At 33.7% G+C, this 23,188-nt stretch overlaps 1 protein-coding gene across 2 annotated transcripts in view; it reads left to right on the forward strand.

Moving 5' to 3' along the window:
- Positions 1 to 22,985, forward strand: part of HYCC1 (hyccin PI4KA lipid kinase complex subunit 1) — a 90,214-nt gene extending 67,229 nt beyond the window's left edge. Inside the window, exons 9-12 of one of the 2 annotated variants that reach the window (XM_045864582.3) lie at positions 2,202 to 2,289; positions 2,831 to 2,990; positions 16,814 to 17,109; positions 17,911 to 18,084. In XM_045864582.3, the coding sequence (XP_045720538.1) occupies positions 2,202 to 2,289; positions 2,831 to 2,990; positions 16,814 to 17,082 (517 nt within the window). In that variant the 3' untranslated portion in view covers positions 17,083 to 17,109; positions 17,911 to 18,084. Of the gene's footprint in view, positions 1 to 2,201; positions 2,290 to 2,830; positions 2,991 to 16,813; positions 17,110 to 17,910 lie in introns of both variants that reach the window. The other variant, XM_045864581.3, reaches the window with a different exon arrangement.
- The last annotated feature ends 203 nt before the right edge of the window (positions 22,986 to 23,188 follow it).

The following is a 23,188-nucleotide window of genomic DNA, read 5'->3' on the forward strand; positions in this document are numbered from 1 at the left end:
TAGCCCTTTAAGAAAAAAATTTATTGACCCTCATGTTAGACCATTAATATTGTCCTGCAGCTCTTGGATGCTCTGATCTGTTTTATTTTCTGTCTTTATTGCTTTGTGTTTCAGATTTAGTAATTTCTGTTGACCTATCTTCACATTCATTCATTCTTTTCTTGATGATGTTGGGTCTATTAATGAGCCCACTGACAGGGTTCTTCATTTCTGTTACTGTGTTTTATTTCTAGTCTTTTCATTTGACTCTTTCTTATGGTTCCCAACTCTCTGCTGAAATCACCATCTGTTCATACATGTTTTCCATCTTTTCCACTAGAGCTTTTAATATTTTAATCATAATTATTTTAATTTCCCTGATAACTATAAAATCTGGATCATTTCTGAATTTGGTTCTATTGTTCTTTGTCTCTTGACAGTGGGTTGCTTTCTTCTTGCTTTTTGTGTGCCTTGTAAAATTTGATTGATTATCATTTTGTTCATGGATAGAACAGTAGTGGCTGAGGTAAATATTATTTATGCCTGGAAATGGCACGCCTCTTTTCTTCTAGGCTTCTAGTGGAGTTATTATAGGCAGGAGTGAGCTGAGGTTGGATTTTGTGGTTGCTATGGTTACTTTCATGGTACCGCCTACTTCAGATTCCTCTCATGGTACCTGGCAGTTAGGGTGTAAGCTGGACTGCTGGAGGGTTTTTCTCAATATTCTTGTTCCTTCTCTGCTTTTAGCTTTCCCTGTGTGTCTGCACCAAAGAAACAGTCTTTCTACATGTTCTTTTCCCCTCCTTCAGCAATAGAGTGCCGTTGCTTGTTTCTGAATGTGTACTGGCCTGGGTGGGGGCTTGGGGGGAGTGGTGTTCTCTGTTGTCCTGGTCAGCATCACTTATAAGCAGGACCTATATCCCTGTATCTGGGGTTGGGGGAAGAGGGTAGCTTTTCAGTGGTCCTGTCCCTCCTCCAGTGGTAAGAGACCTTTAGTGGTCTCAACATAGGACAGTTTCCTGATCCTTTGCCACAGGTAGAGGTTTTTTTTTTTTTCTTTTTCTTTCCCTCACAGCCACAGTCAGTTTTCACCTCTGCCCTTGGGGTGAGAGGGTTTGCTGCTCTTTCCCCAAAGGCTTTAAAACTTATTTCACATGAGAAAAAGGTCTGGCTGGATCATCAGGCCTTTCTTGCTCAGGTGGCTGCTCTTCTCCTTCAGGCCTGAACTACCAAGAGCAGCTTTCTCTGGTCCCTCGCCTTGCCCCCAGTTTTTCTTATGAGTGCCTAGAGGAGGTTTGTGGAAAAGAACTTGTAACTGGGTGTGAGCTTCCCTTTGTATCTGTTCCTAGAGATTCTATACACTCATGCTGGTCCATACTGGGCTTTTAGCAGTTTAAACGCTTAGCTGAAGTCTTCTTACCTGCTTGCATTGTGGTCTATCTCTCTTTAGAGGCATCTGTCTGCCCTTAGGTTTCAGGTTACTTGGCTGCGTTGTGATTTTAGTTCCTTGCTGGATTAATGGAAAGCTATGATTTTATAGATTATCTGACTTTATTTTTAGGGTGGGAGCAATGCTCTTTCCATTTTTTAGGACTCATTTGCACTCTCGATATAATTCATTTCTTTATTTTTGTTGGCAGATGACCAAGACATTATTTCTTTGTCCATTTTTATCATTTACCTAGTTTTTAGACCTTGGTCTTATCTTTGAAAATTAATATACATACACACTTTTTCCCCCAATATCTGATATTTGCAACATATATCATGTACACTTCCTAATGACTGTCAGAATGCAAAGACGTAACTATTTAAGATACTGTAAGCCACAGTAGTTGTAAATTCTCATTAAAAACTGTGGGAGTTACAGAATAATTTGACCATAAAGTGTTCTGAACATTATTCTAAGGTATATAATTTATTATGCTCCGACTTGCTTTAAAAGTGTAGAAGGCTTTGAAATTGCCTCACTTTTTTGATATCTGGTCTATAAATAGACATGTTCTTTAGAGAAGAAATATGTATCTATAGAATTTTCTTTGCTGTTAATAGGCTTTCAGATACAATTGAAAGGAATTCAAAGATATAAAAATATGTTTTTAAGGAGGGTGGAATGCTAATGTGATCTATTACTTTACTCAGTAAACAGCTTCTCATTGTATTTTGTTCAAATATATAGAATTAATTGAAAATAATATTACTTTCTTTATTTAATTTTACAGTTATAATGGAGAATGGGATCTAGCTCAAAAAGCATTGGATGACATTATATACAGAGCTCAGCTAGAATTATATCCAGAGCCATTGCTGGTAGGTGCCTCACTTGTTTATGTAATAAAATTTCTCAATTTAGAACTATAAATTGAGAAGTAGCCATTCATAGTGTATTAGTGTCATTAAACTCAGTGATTCATGCTTCTGTTGTACTAGGAAAATTTTATGCTTGAAAAGGTGTATATAATTTGAGAATTTCATTAAGCTAACTTCTTAGATACCTGATAATAGTCTTTTAAACTTGTAAGAATGTTCTTCTTAACATGATAGAGCTGCATTTATTAATTAGCATTAGGCAAGGGGCGCCTGGGTGGCTCAGCTGGTTAATTAGCATTAGGCATTTGGAAACATAAGTTCAATATTTTGGAATTTTAAATTTCATCATTTACATATTATTTTTAACTATAGTTTCCTTCTGAGCTCTTACTCCTTATTCTAGAAGATTTATATATCATCCTATGAAATACCTTGGAAAAGTATTCTTCTTAAAAACCTGTTAAAATTTGGCATTTTGTTTTATGTAAGGGTGTAACACATCTGTTAATACCCATCTTAAACCATATATTTTTTTTCTTAGGTGGCTAATGCCATAAAGGCTTCATTGCCTCATGGTGCCATGAAATCTAGTAAGGAGGGTACAAGGTGTATTCAAGTTGAAATCACACCAACTTCCTCTAGAATATCAAGAAATGCAGTAACCAGCATGTCAATAAGAGGTCACAGGTGGAAAAGACATGGTAAGAAATAAAAAAGTCTTCAAATTAGAGGATTATTGATTCTATCACATTTTTGTCTTTACCTTCAGTGCTATACCTTCTAATTTAGTAAATAACATTGTGGTGGCATGGAAGAAAGAGCTGTTGGATCACCTTTAATTCCTAAATTATTATCCACAAGTGATAAGCAGTAAGGCAAATATAGCCCCTTATGTTACATATATGAATGAAAATTTATTTAAACATTGTGTTGGTTTTTAAATTTTACTTCAATAGAATAGGAGAGTAGGAAAATGCATGTTAAAATTATTCACACATGGGTTTCTATTCAAAACTATTTGCAAATATTCTTTAGTGTTTCTTATTTCTCAACTAACTCTTTGGCAAGTAAACTTGCATATTGAAGTAGAACAACTAATAGGGACTTTGACATTTTTTTTTCTACTTCCTGGTCAAGAATGCCATTGTATTGATGGCAACTCTAGCTAGGCCTTTCTATTTCCTGGATGTTAATTTTCTTCCAGGACTGTTTGTTTTAATATTCCTCCTTGACTGCTTCATTTTATTACTGAAAAATTCCACAGGAAATTAATTTTATTTATCATGGCCTTCTCAATGCTTTCCCACTTCTCTCCCTTTCTTATAATTTATTATTTTAATTTAATTTCTTACTCTTTTTATAACTCCTCTCCTACCTACAAGTGTTATTGTAGTGGCAAGATCAGTGTAAGTTACTATCGCCTCCCTCAGAAGGTAATCAGTTATAGGACAAGAAGCAAAAAACCACTGCCCCAAGCAAACACATATATTACTCTATTTTCTTCTTCCTGTAAACTATGTTGAAAATGTAGCTCCTTTTGGTATATTTGATTTCAGTTGTCTCTATGGTCTCTGCAGAGAAAATGCAAAAGTGAGAATATTATTCATGGTGAAAGAGAAAGTTGATGATGAGAACATTGTTCCTACTTAAGAATTCTAAGAAATAATATGTCACAAGGGAATGATGATAGAAAGTTCCAGCTTAACCAATAAGCGTTTTCAGTCATTTTATTTTTTAAAGAAGTGTGACAATTCTTGAAATTTCTTTAGGAAGGCATAAAAGAGGTGGTAATGTTTGCCATTAGCAAGGCAAATGATGCTACGATTTAAAACATACAGAGTCTAAACATACTTTAGTTTCTTCAGTGAAAACTATGCTACTGAATGGGACTAGATTATAGGTCAAAAGTCATTTAATTAGTATGGTGGCATCCTAGAGATCAGTTTTCTGTTTTGGCATTAAGAGGTGAAAATAGGCACAAAGGCAATGAACCAGATCATATAGGTCACTGTGGCCATAATTGCTCCCAAATGCCTACAGAAAATGCAAGAATGAATTTTAATTCATTTTCCACATTCCCTTCTTGCTCCTTAGGTGATTGTGTGGGGAATTAGAAAAAAATATAGAGGTTCTGCAGTTAAAAATGTGAAATATTGAAATTTGATTGTATTTGGGCATGTGTGTGTGAGAAAGAGGTGTGCATATGTGTCCATGCATGCATTTAACAGAACAAGATGTTTACCCTGCAGTAAAATAGAAGCAATTTTCTAGAAATATTTTATAGGAATAAATTACCAAAATAAGAGCGAAGACTACTTGAATATGTTTTATCTATTAGATTCTTACATATCTTCCAGATTCCATTTTGGCTACCACTTGAGGGATTGGTCCTGTGTTTTAAGGCTATAGCCTCATTAAAGTAATCTTCCTTATCACCTATCCCCTTACACTCATTCCACCCTTCAAAACTCTAACACTTGGGCAACTCTATGGTGACAAAAAAAGTCACAGATGAGGATTTAGAAGAGAATGAACTATAAAAAAGCAAGTCAGGTTCATGGAACAGATGCAGAATATGGCTTACCTTGTTTACCAGTCTTCCGTAGTGTGAATTCCCTTTATCCAATGACCAAAATACTCCTACTCTAAGATACTTATTTATCTCCACAGGTAGGTTGCATTCTCCCTTTTTACAGTAGTCTTGGTTTTCCTAACCAGAGTATTTTTCACTGTTACCTGTCCTGTTGAATTAAAAACTATTGTTTTCCATCTTTGTGATGCTGATTCCTACTTTGAACACCTTATTTATTCTGAGCTCTCTAACCAACACTGGCTTCTTGTGGGGAAGATAGGTAACTTTGTGATAGCTGTTAAATATATAGACAATTCTCAAATTATAATGGATTTTTAAATTTGTTTATATATAAATTATATTTATTCCATTTATATATCAATTATATAAATTTTAACAAAATTTAATTTATACATTAATTTTTGCAGAAACAATTTTTTTTTTTTTTTTTTTTTTTTTTCAGAAACAATGTTAAAGGGTTTGTAGATTCCAGGGTGACCCACAAAAGCCTTTCATCCCATAATGTTTCTGAAGCATAGGATATAGGTTTAGTTTATGACTGTGTGAAAACTGTTTCTTGATTTGATGAACCTCTACATTGTTTCCTGTTCCACCTATATCCTTACCACTCCCTTACTACACCAACCCTCCCAGGAGTAAGGATTTCTTCCCAGACGCTGAACTGTATCACACAGTAGGAAAATGGAATATGCAACTTTAAGACAGTGATAATGAGAGCTGGGGAAGGAGAAGGGACAGGAAACATGAACTTTAAGGAATATTCCTTTTTTCCCCTTGTCTCTTTCTTTGTTATTGCCAGTTGCCAGGAAAGAAGAAAGCTATTGGTCCTTTTTTCTTTCCTTGGGTCTCTCTCCTTTTTCTTTTCTTTTTTCTTGTATTTATGTCTTTTTTAAATATTGAGATATAATTGACATACATTATATTAGTTTTGGGTGTACAACATGATTTAATATATGTATATATTGCAAAATGATTACTACTCTAGCGTCTACCAAGTCTAGTTAACATCCATTGCCACACATAGTTACACATTTTTTTTGTGATGAGAACTTTTAAGATCTACCCTCTTAGCAACTTTCAAATATACAGTATAGTATTATTAACTCTAATCACCTTATATCCTAACATCCCCAGGAGTTACTTATTTTATAACTGGAGGTTTATACCTGTTGACTATCTTCACCCATTTTGCTCACCACACCCTGCCCCCAACCCCTGCCTCTGGCAACCACTAATCTGTTGTCTGTATCAATGAGCTTGGTTTGTTTGTTTGTGTTCTACATATAAGTGAGATCATATGGTATTTGTCTTACTCTGATTCATTTCTTTTTTTTAATATTTTATTTATTTATTTGACAGAGAGAGACAGCAAGACAGGGAACACAAGCAGGGGGAGTGAGAGAGGGAGAAGCAGGCTCCCCGCAGAGCAGGGAGCCCGATGCGGGGCTTGATCCCAGGACCCTGGGACCATGACCTGAGCCGAAGGCAGACACTTAACGACTGAGCCACCCAGGCGCCCCTCTGATTCATTTCTCTTAGCATAATGCACTCAAGGTCATCCATGTTACTGCAAATGACAGGATGTCCTTTTTTATGGCAGCATAATATTTCATTGTATATATGGCACATTTTCTTCATCCATCAATGATAGACATTTAGGTTGCTTCCATATTTATGCCTATTTATTGCCTGTCTCCTTTTTTCTCCTTTTTCTAGCCTATCTGGGGAGAAGAGGGAGAGGAGTAAAAGAGGCTCTCCCATGGAAGCAGCCAAGCAGAACTTTTTTTATTTTCTTTCCATTTCTTTTTATTATTAAAGAATATAGATAATTAAGCCATATGAACATATTAGTATGTTTGCATATCTGAATCACCCAAAATTACCCATGCTAACAAATACATTAAATTGAACTAATTAATCACATATATTCTTTTATTTGTAGCAGAAAAAACTTATCTTTACAGCAAAAGTTAATTGATATTTTAGTGATTTTAAAACTAATTTGGAACAGTTTTTATTTCTTACATTAAAATTTTTTTTCTGAGCTCTTCTAGAATGTATCACAGATCTGCCATTCTTTTAAGTCAAGAATTATCCAAAGTTTATATTTTAATAGAAAGTATTCTTTTGGAAGGTAAAAAACTAATAGCTTTAACACTTCCACTCATGTCAGAACATATATTCCTTGCCATGGTCTTATTACTATTGAATAACAACCCAAATTTCTAGGATTGTATTTTGATCAGTTTAATTGCTTGGCCCTGTATTTATTATATGATAATAATAGTAGACTTTATTTTTTAGAGCAGTTTTAGGCTCACAGCAAAACTGAATGGAAAGTACAATACCCATATACCCTCTGACCTCTCCCCCCAATACACACATATATCATCCTCCACTATCAACACTCTGCACCAGAGAGTTACATTTGTAAGGCCCTGTAATTTTAATTTTGACCACACAATGTATCCTCATATCAACTAAAGAGGGTGGCTTTTAAAGAAAAGCTGGTTTCTACTGAGATACTAATTTAGAGACATGTTTGACAATTAGTATTTTTGCGTAATTTTCCCCACTTCTCACTTGATTATCTTAATATTGTACTGACATGGCTTAACTTAATGGTGTGTTTTCAAACTTTTTAAACTTTGTGTATAAATTTCTGAGAAAAGTTTAATGACTTTATGATTCCATGCCAATACAAATGGAAAATGAAATTACAATGTAGAACTGCTGCTTTTGACTTTTAAGGGTCATAATTTCAGAATTAGTAGTTTTATTTATATATTGCTGATTCTTTTAAGCATACCATGTTTCACTTATTGTATATTTTTTAAACCTAGATTTTCAGACCACCTAGAGATTGAGGGGTATTTAGAAGTCATAATTTGAAGGTAAAATGCAACTAGGAAAGGATAATAATAGAATAAACATTTAAAAAGCATTAAGGTAAGGGAGGAATGAGTAGATTATGACCAGAGCAAGAATCAAAATGAAAATTCCAATAAGAAAAAGAAGATAAAATGAGGTAATTTGTTAATTTTTAAAATTAATAACAAAAATGCAATTCTATTAAAAATAAACAGAAATAGCTAAAAGGAAAACAGAAAATATTTCTCTACAATTATGCTTCAGTTCTATAGTCATTCTTAAATATTACTTCTAAAAGCTATCTTCATCATCTACCATTTCAGCTATAGCCCTTTTTCTTAAATCCTTGAACGATTGTCTACCACTTCAAGGTTCTATTATGCAATCTATACTTACTTATTTCCTTGTACTTTTTCCATTCCCTCTCCTCTTCCAGAGCAAATTTAATTGCTATTTTTTTTTTGTCTCCCCACCACTACCACTATTATGACTCATTCTTCCTCTACTTTAAAAAAAAATTACCTATACTTGGAACAAGGTAACCAACTTTTCTCCTTTCTTTTAAATACTCGAAATACCACTCCTTTGTTCTGTAAAATCCCCTAATTAAGTTATGGTTGCAAATAATGAATGCTTATAATTTTTGCCAACTGGTTATCTAATAAAAGGCTTATCTAGTGAAATCCCAATTCTTTATTACTGCTTACCATTCTTTCTACCTGAGCATTTATTTGTGAGATAATGAGGCAAGTAAATGAAAAGCATTTGGTATGCTTTAAAGTATTTATTACATAAAGGCTGATTGTTAACTCATTAAGAACTATTTAATTTGTTTTATTAGCTATACCGTAATTGTATTCTTGATAAGCTTTCATTAGCTAGCTTGCTATTTGAATGATTCTGTGATTGAGCTTTTTCATAAAACACTGTTTTTGAAATGTATAGTTTGGATTTTCTCAATTTGAGATAAACATTTAGTTTAAGTTAGTATCAGACACAAAAGTATAAATGTGTTCTATAATAGTAACAATCAATTAGTGATTTTTTGGTAATTTTTGTAGCCCTGAAGTGTAGTACCCTAATCTGACATTTATATTACCATTACAATCAGGATTTTTTAGAAGGTTGTTTTAATACCTATTGTCTCACTTAATCCCAAAATAACATGAAAATAGAATAGATTGAACTTGTATTTCTCACTTATGTATTGTTACAACTGTTTGCAACAGGTAGGTATCAATAATAAGAACAACATTTATAAACTAGATCCTTTGAATTTTGCCCTACTTTTGGTCCTGGCATTGTTAAATGGTTTATTTTTATAACATTATATTTCAATACTTTGACTTAGGGGATCCAAGAGTACAAAGTTTTAAGTAGTGAAAAAAACTAAAAATAAGAGCTACACATATTTTTAAGTCTTCAACTCAATACAAAATAAGTACCCTGAGAATTTTAGAGTATTTAATTAATTACATGAAATGTTTAAGTGAAAAATCAAATAAAATAGTTTACATAGATTAAATCTAAAGAAAGTGAAGTTTCATGGTGTTATAGCAATTTTATTGCATTTTCAGCATTAAGTTTCTATTTAAAGGATGCCGTGATATTTAAATAAATTTAAATGATTACAACAAAGTTCAGAGACCTGTGATTATATTATTTTAAAAATGATGAAAAATATTTATTTTAATTTGCTTAGGTGGTTTAATACTAACTTATTAGATAAGAAAAGAAAATCAACAGTAAAAAGATGCAGTTCATGTTGGAAAATAATTTATTGATTTAAAAATCATTGATTATTGATTTAGAAAATGTTAATAAATTTATATTACATAATAACATATTGATGAAACAACATTACTAACTTTCTAACTGTTGAACAAATCTGAATAATTATAAGAGGTATATTTCAGTTAAATATTTTAGAAAATAATTATATGTAAATATTTCAAAACACATAAGGTAGTCTTTTCCTAGATTCTGCAGATGAATGTCGTAAGTCTTGAGATGGAACATTTATTTTGTGAATCTGATTTTATGACTTTATGAGAAAAGTGTTTAGTTGAGAAACAAAATTACTAATAGTTGTAAAAGCATTTTGAAAAACACAGAAATCATAATTTTAAACTCAGTGTGGCAAACTTTAAAAAATTGGCTGTTGGAATTTCACATCTGCAAATAGAAATGCATAATACTTATGTTTTTATTTTAAAAGTTGTCTTACTTGTTAAGGAAATTTAGAAAAAAGTATCTGGCAGTTTTATAAAAAGGTTTAAATGTTTTTAGTATCATTTTGAGAAGCTCTGTTATTTTCAGATTCTAAAATGCTATTTGAGGAACAAATTTTCCTTTCCCAATATAGATGGTAGAACATTTGGACCAAAACTAAGCATTTCCTTCTGACCAAAGTTAGCATTGCATGAATTTTACCTAGCACTCTTGATATGGAACTTTATACTCATGGAAGACAAAATAAAATAGGAAATACTAGATGACTCAAAGAAAAAGGACATATTAACCAGCACTAAAATATCACATTGTCCAATTGATACATATAAACATTAAAGAGGAAAGTCTCAGAATCTTGGCTTAGCCAACTTTAGAAGAAAACAAAACAAAACAAACTTAGTTTATTTCTAGGTAAAATAAAGTAAAATACTTTTCTACATAGAGAAGCAAAATATTTCAGATTATTGATCTTATGAGGCAAAAACACTTATTTATAAATTATTGTGTTCTACATTTTTTTTAAAGGAGGTCTTACATTAAAGAAGAGTTTTTGCTATAGTTAAGGAATTTATTATTATTTATTGTTACTTATCATTGAGCACTACCCTTCCCCCTGCTCCCCAACCACCACCTTTGTAGGAGCATTTGTTACATGTTGCACACAGAAGAAGAAATAAGCTTTTGTAGATAGTTTTGTAATAAGCTGTTTTTGGTCTGACTGTGAGGATCTTTAATCATTATGAAGGATTCACCAGCTCCAGCAGCATCCATATGTTGCAAATCTCAAAAGGATTTTTTTTTTTAACTTGAGACTTAATAAAGATGACAAAAGAAGTTGTTGAGAGTGACTGAATCCACCTCAATAAGAACTGTATCATTTTTTACATACACAACAAAAGCTAAAGACTTGACTGATCTTTACTTAAGGAAACTGGGTATAGCTTCTAACCAGTATGTTTTATAAATAAAACACTCTAGTCCATATTGTGTTTTTCTTCGTGCCCCAAGCTGCTGTTTTCTTACCTGGAAAGTCTACTTCTGGCTTCAGGACTTGTATTTCTAAGTCTTAGTGTTTGTTAAAGTTCTTGCTCAGAGTGCAGCCCTTTAACTTGGGGGTCCGTCCTTTGTGTTTCTAATCCAGCTTTGATTTCCTCTGATCTACCTTGCAAATTACTGGCCCAGGCTGTAGATTGTTACAGTGCTGCTGTTTTTTTCTAAGTCAGGACACACTTCATGCTCAGTATTTTGTGTTACACAAATATGATTTCTGTTGATAAGAAGTGCTAATAAAATACACACAGTTTATCTGCGTACCTCTCATTGGCTGTCCATTGCAATCAGAACAAAAGCCAAGCTCCATACTTGGGCATAGGTGCCCTAATGATATGATATCTCGCCTATCACTTTGACCCCACTTGAAGACCTCTCTCACCTTTCCTTTTAACCCTTCAACACACTGAGCCATTTCCATTTTAGGGGCTTTGTCCTAGCAATTTGAGATAATTGAGCTGAGATTTGAATGATCAGAAGGTGACAGTCTTCTCCCACATCATTTGTAGCCAGTGCTTTATCGTCATTCAGATCGCAGCTCAAATGCCCCTTCCTCAAAGAGGTCTCCCCAGACCACCCATCTAAAATAGACTTTCTCCCTTACCATGCTTCTTACTCTTTCCCATTATACTTATTTCCTTCATTGCATTTTCCACTATCTAAAATTCTGTTGTTTCCTTAATTCCCATACTGGAGTGTAAACTCTGTGAGGGCAGGGTCTTTGTCTGTCTGGTTGGCCATTGTATCCCCAGCACCTAAAACACTGTCTGGCACATAATAGGTGCTCAATAAATAGGAGTTGAATGCATGAGTGAGTGAGTGAATGATAAAGAAATTTATAATATAGACTGAGCAATTCATTCCTCTTTTTTTGAAAAACAGTGTAACAACATAATAGTAAACTGGGTAGAGGGATATTCACTTATAATCACAGTACTTAAAGAATTATCATTTTACAGGTTTTTCCCATATGTGTATGTATTTTTCATAGTTGTGCTCTATTTAAAATTTTTTGATGTTTTATTTTTGTTCAGTTAATGTTGTCAAACATTTTCCTAAGTTCTCCTAGTAAGTCCAGTTGTTTTAAAGGCTACATAGTACCACATTGAGTTGATATTCCATTGTTCACTTAACCATTTCCTTAATATGCCAAATAATTTGTTTCTAACTTTTTGCTATTATAGATAACACTGCAATGAATAGCTTAATGAATATATATAGCATTTTTATTCTACTGAATAGGATAAATTATAAACATAAACTGGATTAAAAGGTATGAAGTTGTTCAGATATATTATGACATTTTAAATATTTATATCTTACAAATTGTAAAATAATGTGTATCACTTTCTTTTCTTTTAGAGTTTACTCTGAAATACTTTTCATAATGTCAAAATTGTATGATGCAGACATTTAAGGATTAGATTAATTTTTTTAAAGCTTTGGCTTATTTTATTAATTTCACAAAGGAATTTGTAAGTGCCTTATATCATAACCAGATTCCTTTAGATTTACCAAGTAGTCTTTCAGAGCTGTGTAAATTCTATGAATAAATAAATTATTCCTTTATTAAGTTTCACTTTTAGTAAATAAGGTAGCCATAAAAGGAAAAAAAAAAAGCTATAGCTAGAATAAGGAGTTTCATGAGTGATGTAATGGAATAGATATTTGGGATTATAAAATTACATATGAGGGAAATCACAACTTTTCATGATCAGTTTTAATGATATTTGCAATTTGTTTTATCTTTTTTTTTTTTCTCAAAGCCAGAAGAAATTTTATAGGGAGAAATGATTTGAGTGCCTTTAAGAAACAATTTGGAAATGTCTATTTAAAAAGTATTCTTTACCTCTCCTAATTTCTCTGTGTGGAGAGGTTACCTGTTTATAGAGGTCACACAAATAAAATATTCTCTGAGACGTTTCTCTTTGGATCTTTTTTGAACTTTTCGAACTATTTGAAGTCAAATGTAAGTATTGTTTTTTATAGGTATAGAACAATCATGACACCTTTTGCATAGATTTAAGTTCGAGGCTTTTGAACAGATTCTATTTTCTTATACATTTATATTCTCTTACAACATCTCCTCTATAATTTTCTTAAAGAAAGATTAACTTTTTCTCCTTAGCTATGTTATCCAGAGGATAGCATAATAAAAGAACTGTAGATTTATATATATATAGGGCATTATTAAGCATTTTACCAAACCTGCATTTAGAGGTGGCTACTTTGCTTTTCTAAAACAAAGAGACTTTATTTTCTCTGCCATCTAAAAATTATTATTAGCATAAGCTGTATATTATTTTTTTCCTTTTTACCTAGTCAAGTAACACATACCCAGATTACCTTTCTCATGTCTTCTCCATGTTTTCTCATCTTCACTTATTTTAATAACTTTACCATGTAACGGGAAATTCATTTAATTTATCAGACAAATTTTTATTGGGCACCTACTATATGCAAACTACTTTTTCAGGTATTAGGTATGCAAGAATGACCAGAAAATCCCTGCCCTTGTGGAACTTACGTCTAGTGGACAAGATAGAGAAATAATTGTAGTTTAGAGAGTGATTAAGAGCCAAGAAGAAATAAGGTAGGGAAGAGAGTTTATGAAATATGGAGGATATTGAAACTTGATGGGATGATCAGAGAGGGTTTCACTGAGAAGGAAATTTTTGAGGAAAAAAACCTGAAAGAAGTAAGGAGGTGAGCCATGTAGGTAGCTATGTGGGGGAGAGTATTCCAGGCCTAGGGAATAGTAAGACTGGTAAGAAGGTGTGTGTAGGAAGATTGGGTCACATATAGGGGAAGAAGTTGGAGAAATAATAGGAGACCAAGATCATGTAACAAATGTTTGAGTTATATAGTTATCTTTATTCTGTAATTTTCCTGAGAATTATATTTGTTCTTTCTAGCTCTATACAGAATCACATGCTTTTCTTTTTATAAATTTACCTTAATAGCTTAAAAATTTGCCATTTTTACCATTTTTGAGAGTGATAACATACATAAATTAGTCAAAAATTTGTGCTTGTGGTGGGGTGCCTGGGTGGCTCAGTCGTTAAGCATCTGCCTTCAGCTCAGGTCATGATCCCAGGGTCCTGGGATCGAGCCCCACATCGGGCTCCCTGCTCAGCAGGAAGCCTGCTTCTCCCTCTCCCACTCCCCCTGCTTGTGTTCCCTCTCTCACTGTCTCTCTCTCTGTCAAATAAATAAAAAAAAAAAATCTTAAAAAAAAAAATGTGCTTGTGGAAAAACACATAATCTCATTTTTCTGCTTGCCATTTATTTTTATAATTTAAAAAAATTTAATATCATTGTTTTGGGGGCTGCAGATCTTGACTAGTATCCCAGTACATGTGACTGGCAAATCCCATTGTCTAGTGCTGCTTTATATATTATTCCTCTTGTCATTTTCTAGTTTTTCTTGCAAAATTTTCATCATTGCAGCACCATTTTAAATTAATAATTTTCACTAGTGTCTTTTTAAAACTAAACCCAATTTAAAAAAGTAAAAAAACTAACCTCGAGAGTTATTGACCTGTTTAGGTTTTCTTGGAGACTTTTATCTGCTCTTTCTCTCTATTCAGCCAAAATAAATTATTTGCTTTCTATGAAAAGACCAGGAATCTAAACAAACAAGTTAAACCTAATTGAAGGATGTCAGAGTATATTTAACTCAAAGGACTTTATGAATTGAAGAGTTAGACTCTGTAATATGTTAGAATGGACATTTGAAGTAAAAAGATTTTGCTGTTTAGCCCATCCACTGAATAGTTGTTAGCTCTTTCTGAACTTCAGTTTCCTTGTCTGTAAATGGGAGTCAAATTGCCTACTTCAGAGAATATAATTGAAGAATATATACGAATGCTTTAAAAAAACTGTTTAGTACCATTCAGTGTAAGTAGTGTTGTTTTCTATTCTATTAGGCCACCTATGCTTATCTTTTATGTTCATTGGCTTTGTTATGTCTGGATAATTTCCACGGCTTATAATTTTTTTTGGACTAGATGGTCCCTTTAGTAGATCTTTTGTGAAACTGCTTCTGTGAGGTAAACGGACAAGTCTTGCTTGTCACCCAACAATGCCATGGTGATTTTACTCTCAGTTCCAGTGGCCTCTGGCATTCATCTCAGTTAGATATTTACTTGCCCTCACTTTGAAGATAGCTGTTAGCAAGGGGAAATAGGCTTTTTGGAACTTTTTAATCTCATTAAACCTCTGTTAGAGGTGATACTACCTCACCAACATCCTTTGGCCTATTTAGGAAGTAAACGTTTCATTTAAAGAACCTTCAGCCAAAGGTTTATGAAACACTAAGTAAATGGGAAATTATTATACTAGCACATTGACCCACCAGCCCAGGGCAACGTGAAGCTTTGGGGGCCTCCTGAAGTGCATATTGCTGCTGGGTATGGAGGACCCAGGGCATTCATAATTTTTGCTTTAATTAAAGTTTTCAAAATTTGAAAGAATTCGAGTAGAGCAGTGGCTCCCAAACTTTGCAGCACATTAGTCACTGGGATCTTTTAAAAGTCCCGATGTCTAGGTCATACCTCATACCAATTAAATCAGAATGTCTAGGGTGAGAGCCAGGTATCAGTAGTTCTTAAAGATTCCCAGGTGATACCAATGTGTAGCAAAGCTTGGGAAGCCCTTAGGAGGATGTGGCTCTGGCCTCTTTCTTTTACTACCTATTCACATGCTTAGCACCATGAGTGAGAGCTTTATAATCCTATCATGAGAAACATTTGAAAATAGTAGGTAATGTCTCTCAAGCAGATTTGTGTTCTACATTTTTTAAGATATATACTGTTTTACATAGTCTTATGTTGTTTTGAACCTTAATTTTCATTATTGACCCATGGTAGATATATTCATGTTATTTTTCCCATTATTACAGATATTTCCTTGTCAATTTTAAATAAAACCATGCTTTGTGATTTAAGATACAGAACAAAATAGCTATAAGTATTAACTAGTTAGGAGTTTCATTCCTTTGTTTTGATTATAATAGCTGCTTTCAGAATAAAGGACCAACAGCCAAGTTGTTTTTCCAAGTCCATTATTACTTTTCTCCAGTTTAGTAATGAACTGTTGGTATAAGCTGGCCTAAATTTATGGTATGAGTATGAATCTGAAGGGATAGACTATTTCATTGTGTCACAGCTGCATTAATATTTGCTAATACACACAATGATCGGTGTGTGAGACAAAAACTGTACTTGCAGCAGCACGAACTGTGATACTATGAGTGAATAATCATTTTCCCATTATCATACTTCCTTAAGTCAGCCTCAGTGTAATCTAATAAAAAAATAGAATTTTAAGTGTGCAAGGGGAATTCTTAAGTGTCTTGGTTCCTGATGTTGACAAAAGCTAGAGTTTTGGCTGTACATCCTGGAACATTTGCCCAAGGCTTGACCTAAGTTCAAATGGTCACAGTGTTATCTGAAAAAACAATAGAAATTCTATTTTGATTGGTAAAAAATTTCTGTTTCATGGTCCATGTCAAATATGTGTGTGAAAAAATGCAGAACATGAATTGATGCTCTGTGAGTTTTTTCATTGTCATTTAAAATTAAAGAACACCACCCTACTGTCTCCAGTGCTGTCAGAGTGATGTAAATTATGGAAATTACTACAGTGCAGATATCTGGCTTAATTCATAACATTCAGTCATCCAGTTTTTGTTTTGGATCTTTGGTTTCTCTTGTTTTGCATTTTTGTTTTGTTTTGTTTTCAGCCATCATTTTGTCTTATCATCTTCAATTCTAGAGCAACCTGACAACAGTAATGATACTACTGAATTGGGCATCCTTGTCATTCCTGAGATTAGTGTCACAAATGTGGCCGGAGAGAGAACCGGGAATGGGGAAAAAGGCAGAACACTAGGAGAGATTGATGCTCAGCATATACAGGGTGTGCAGGAAACAGCCACAGATCCTAGAACTGAGAGCAAAGGCTTGCCAGAGATCAGGAGGCAAAAATCTGTAAGAAAAATGATGGAGGATGGAATAAACTCACCTGGCAGAGTGCAGTTTTAGCAGAGCACTTTCTAGCTGCCCTCCAAGGTATCTCATGGCAAAGGGCCACTGCTGCATGTCTTAAGCAACAGTTGCACAGTCACAAAAATTTTGCATGTCATCTAATAATCAAAATGCATGAATTATGCACCACAATTTCTCAATGATCTAATGCTCTTTGGAATGGTCATACCTGTATTTTCTCTGAGTAAATTGTTATGAAAACTAAGGCAGAAAATTACTTCCAAAATAATTTTCTGCTAATGTTTTGAGATCTGAAATTATTTTTTTATCTTTGCATTTTTGCCATCTTTGATGTAAAGGATAATGTATATAGAATTTTAACAAGTTTGAGCTCGTGTTAGGGTCTTTTTTTTTTTTTTAATCTAAGTAAAATAATCTGGAACGTAGAATGCAACCTTTAAAAAAAATCTTTAAAATATCTTAATATCATTTTTTTTTTATAGTTACTTGGTAAGAGCTTTGATTTTATACTGCTTTGCTACTGGGGGAGAGTTTACCCATAGTTTTTCTGTGTGGTATTTTTCCTAATTATTTCTGATCTTTTGCATGAATAGTAAGAGAATTCTTTCTAAAAACACGGGTCGGGGGGGGCTGGTTTATGGCATGCTTTTTGTTGAATACACTCTAAATTACTCTTATTTAGTTACAAGGAACTATTTTTCTATTTTATGGAATGTTTTGATTTATCCTTTAATTTTGGTCTATAATCAGTTGCTTTATGTAATTATGCTAAAGTTTAAAGTATCACTGATTTGCTATTAACCATGAAACAAGAATTATTTAAAATACTTCATATTAATTAATCTTTATTATTTCTTTGTTTAGGAAATGCGGAATTAACAGGTCAAGAAGAACTGATGGAGATATCTGAAGTTGACGAGGGATTTTATTCCAGGGCTGCGTCTAGTACCAGCCAGTCGGGTTTATCAAACAGTAGTAACAATTCTAGTAACAAGACAAGTGTAGGAAAGACTCAGAGACGGTCAGCAGGAAGCAAAACTGGAGGAAAAGAAAAAGAAACTACAGGGGAGTCTTGCAAAGATCACTTTGCCCGAAAACAAACTCAAAGAGCCCAGAGTGAGAATCTTGAGCTTCTCTCTTTGAAGAGACTGACGTTAACTACCAGCCAATCTCTGCCTAAACCTTGTAGCCATGGTTTGGCTAAGACTGCCGCAACTGTGTTCAGTAAATCCTTTGAACAAGTCAGTGGTGTCACAGTCCCACATAACCCATCATCTGCTGTTGGCTGTGGGCCTGGGACAGATGCCAATAGGTTTTCTGCTTGTAGTCTCCAAGAAGAAAAGCTTATTTACGTTTCTGAAAGGACTGAACTTCCAGTGAAGCATCAATCAGGTCAGCAGAGACCTCCTAGTATTAGCATTACTCTGTCCACAGATTAATTTGTAATAGTTTTCTCACCTAACCAGCAAATCTAGAGAGACAACTTTGCTTCTTTATGACAGTGCCCAGGGTCTGTCATCCCTATTCCAGACAGGAGCCCTGATGTCTCAAATTCTGAAGGCTACCTTGACTTTATGAAGGGAATAATATGTAGGTTGCAGTAAGTTGAAATATGGTTTTGTTATTTCTTGGGTGTATTTTCCCCCTTGATTTTAGTCTTTTTTTCTTTCTTATTTGTTTCTGTTGCCCTAAGATTGTCAGTGTAACAATACATTTTGGCAGGTTGTCTGATCAGATTGGTTACATCTCATGAGAGGTTGTGAGTTCTTATTTTTTAATAACTCCTACTTTGGTAGTTGTATGTTTGGCCTTCAGAGTCAAAGGGAATCTCCATGTATGGGAACTGTTTCTGAAAGAAGGAGGCAGAGGTGCAGCTCCGGGAAGTCTCCAGCTGACGTGCAGCATGGCAGTCTGAAAAACAGGCACGTGAGAAAACAAAAATGATGTGTATGAAAAGTGTCTGATAAAAATGTTTGTAATCAGATTAGATTATCCTTGAGATTAGTGAAATTGTTGATATAAAGCACTGGAAAATGCCTTCTAACTCAGTACCTAGACTATTCTATAATTCCAGGGACTGGGTAGAGGAATTTCTGTTGTTATCTTTGGAACATTTTTATATCAAAAATCAGATTGCTAGTAGATGTGTTGTTTTGAAGTATTTGATCTGGATTTAGCAAGTGAAAATCCCCTTCAGTTCCTAAAATGTAATAGGCTATGAAGCTCATTTACCCTGCTGCTTGACTTTGGAAACCCTAGGTAGTTTGGTTTCTTATAATTCAAAGCACACATCATTGAAGACTTCCTGGAAATCATTGTAAATTGTGCAACACAGCTCTCAAGATACCAGTGTCAACCATATAATACTGAATTGTTTGTCGGCAAATGAAGGATATTAGGTAAATTTTTCATCTATAAAATGTCATGAAAGAAAATATAGAGAAATATGGACAAAGGACATTTATACATTAACTAATTTAGGTTATTTATGTTTGTGTTCTTAAATTTAGAATTATAAAATGTGAAAAAAATTCAATTCTTTTTGTGAACAGGCCTAATTTAAATATTCTTGTAATGATAGAATAATCAATGTAGTTGCCCCCAACCAAAAAATAAAAATGAAAAAGGCAATATGGCAGAAGCTAAACAAACTTGTTTGTAGCTACGGAGAACTACGTGACCTCTAGATAGACGTAAAAGTTTGGCGTTTGCTAGTGGTAGTTGTTTTGGCTATTGAGGTTCCCTGTAAATCAAGTATACTTAACTAATAATGCAGAGGGAGGGAGAGAAAGCAAGGCTGAGGATGAGAGTAAGTTGACTGGGAAGGAAGGCCTAGGGAGCAGTCCCCTCTTTGTCTCTTGCACTGTTATTACACAGTGGCTTCCTTATTTGCCGTCCCTCGCTGTGGTCACACAGAACATGCTAGTTTTCCTTTTGTGCCTGCTTATGCAGAGCTCAAATGTGAGAAATTCGTATGTCCTGAGGAGTGCTAAAGCATACACTATAAATGCAATTTTTACTGTAACTGCTTTGGCTACCATTTTAAATCTAATTCTTCAAAAAACATGAACTAGTTTTCATTCATTAACTCTGACTAGAATATGGTTTTTAATATAAGTGAATTTGAGTTTTTTAGTTCCAGTAATAGAAATGGAATAAGATCTATTGGCATAAATTGTAGTAGAAAAAAAAAAAGACAACCAGACAGTGAAAGTTGATATTGTATTAATTTAACAGGAATCCTGTGTACATTTAAAATATTTTAAAATGTCACTGTGAATTTCCTATTGTCTTTTTGTAGTTCTTTAACGAAGAATTTCCCCTAGGCATGTAGCTACTAACAGTATTAATAGTCTTAAGAACTACTTTAGAAGATTGGCATTTTAAGCAAGTTAAGGTGCTTAGGAAACTTGTAGAAAAAGTTTGAGGAAACAGTTGACACAAATGAGAGATCAGATTTTAATCATCAGCTGCTATAATGGATCTTCATTTTGGTATTATTCTAGATCATTGCTACTCCTATAGTCTGAGGACCAGTATATAGCATTGGCATCAGTAGGCATCTTGTTAAAAATGTAGAACTTCAGAGCCACCTTTGATCTACTGAATCATAACCTGCATTTTAACAAGATCCTCAAGTGATTTTTATGCACATTAAAGTTTGAGAAGAGAGTATTAAAGTACAAACAAATTACTTACCTAGTATTTAGAATTCTCAGTGGTCTCACAACCCTAGATCAAATATGTTAGATAATAAATATTATAATCTTCATTGTTTTTAACAGCTAATGAATTTTTTTTTTTTAAAGATTTTATTTATTTATTTGACAGAGAGAGACACAGCGAGAGAGGGAACACAAGCAGGGGGAGTGGGAGAGGGAGAAGCAGGCTTCCTGCTGAGCAGGGAGCCCGATGCGGGGCTCGATCCCAGGACCTTGGGATCGTGACCTGAGCCGAAGGCAGACGCTTAACGACTGAGCCACCCAGGTGCCCCAACAGCTAATGAATTTTTAATAGTGTCTGTAACACTTATTAGATCCTCTAATTCTACATTTTTAATGATTTTTCATTTTTACAATAAAAATATAACATTTTGTATTTTTCTTGTTAACTATAAATGGAATCAGAGCTGTGGATGCCTACAATTTTAGGTGTGAAAGGGGTACCATCCTTTTATACAATGCACAACAAATCTGCATGTGTATATTCTTCTAAAAACTCTGAAGGCTTACTCAGTGGAGTGGATCTGAATTTATGGTTCAAATAATTTGCACCAGTTGATTTTCTGGGGTGTGAAGTTATGTTAACAGTAAAATTATTTATAGGACCTTTGATACTGTTTCAAATAAGGATTATACATTTGAAAATTTTTATAGCAATTATAAATATTGGATAATGCTAACTTCGGTAGCAATTACAATGATCCCTATTGCTCTCTTCCCACTCATCTCTCCAGATTGAGTTGGAGTCACGTTTGTAGGTTGTTTTCTCATGAAGATCCTGATGTAGCCATTTGGTCACAGATCTCCTATATATCCAGAATAATACCCTTTACCACAAGAAGGATTCTACGCAAAATGGGTCCTTGTACCCCGTACTTCAAAGGATCTGAACAGAAATTGTAGTTCTATTCCACATTTTAGGCCATTAGAGGTTCTTGAAATTACCCAACCTCTCACTCTTCAAATACCCAACTACCTGAGGTATTCTAATGAAGCTGGGTCCCAGCATTTGCCTTTGGATTGAAGTGGGGGAGAGAAACAAAGTAGACTTTTCAAGAGGACCCAGGACAAGTGAGCACCCCGGATTCCCTTGTACACCACCATGGAACTTTTTAAGGCAGGTCTGTAGACTTGAAGGTTATAAATCCTCAGTCCTTAAATGATGACACAATTTGCTTTGAATAAGCAATATTTCATTGCCCTTTTCAATTATGAAGCAACTGCTTAGCAAACATTATTCACATAAAAACAAAAAGTTGAATTAGAGGGAAATATATTTTTTAAACAAAATAGATAAAAATGATCTGAGTTCTAAGGGGTTTTGCCGATTTTGGAAGAATAAAATTAAAATGTTAAAACCTTTACATTTAAATTATAGAGAAAAAAAAGTACTCTGAAACATAGTTTTAAACAAATATTTAAAATAAGGCTGTTTAACATTTGAGTTTATAGGCACAATAAATTTACACTTTATTAAAGGGAAGCACATCAAGGAATCTTTATGGTAAATAATGTGACTGAAAAAAATATTTTTAAAAAAGCCATTAAAAAGAAGAATAATTTGATGGGTACATAAATTAGCATTGTAGATAGAAATTAATGTATAATAAATAGTGTATTCCCAATCTTTGGGTGAAAAATAAAAACTCTCTGTTTCTTTAATTAGCATGAATTTATACTTTTAGATTAGTTGCTTAGTAAAATTATACTTAACACTTTGAGTTATTCACGTTTGTTTAATTTGTTAAATTCTTTATCAGAAAAATACATAGTCTTCTGTACTTTGTAATTTGTGCGTATCTAAAGAGACTAGCAGTGAACATTTTGGAAGATGTTTTTGTGTTTTTTTATAGTAGATTTCTAGAGTACCTGTGTCTTGACGTGAAGTTTCTCTTAGTAAACTCGAGATCTTATTTTGCATACCTTTGCTTCCTCTTATGTGGAGTTTTTTTGTGTACCTCTTATCTTCTAATCATGTAGTGATACTCATCTTTTCATAGTAAATATACTTGTTTCTAATTGTATTCCTAGAGTTTACATTCCTAAGAATAAACTATGACTTTGCATATTTTTATGTGCTCTCTACCTTTTTAAGGCCATGGAAATAAACTGGAGTTTAGTTTTTTGAAGTTTTGTGTATTTGTGTAAATGTCCATATGCAATACTTTATACAACAGTGTTGCCTCTTGTTTTATTGAAATAAAAACTGAAAAAATGTCCAGATCATTTTACTCATTAAAAAAATCATCATAAATTTTTGCAAAAGTCATGATGTGGAGGAAGAAAGTAAAGGCAGAAGACTTAGGTGAGTTGAGCCATTGAGAACTTTTGGGAGTAAGCCATAGGGCAATGACATCTCATTTCTGGCTTTGTTTTACCTGGCCCAGGGATAGGAAGTGTAATAGGTCCATTGGTGTCCA

Source organism: Mirounga angustirostris, unplaced genomic scaffold, assembly GCF_029215605.1.
Source record: "Mirounga angustirostris isolate CCGP_5_RB_7025 unplaced genomic scaffold, mMirAng1.0.hap1 SCAF_12, whole genome shotgun sequence".
Taxonomy (NCBI): Eukaryota; Metazoa; Chordata; class Mammalia; order Carnivora; family Phocidae; genus Mirounga; species Mirounga angustirostris.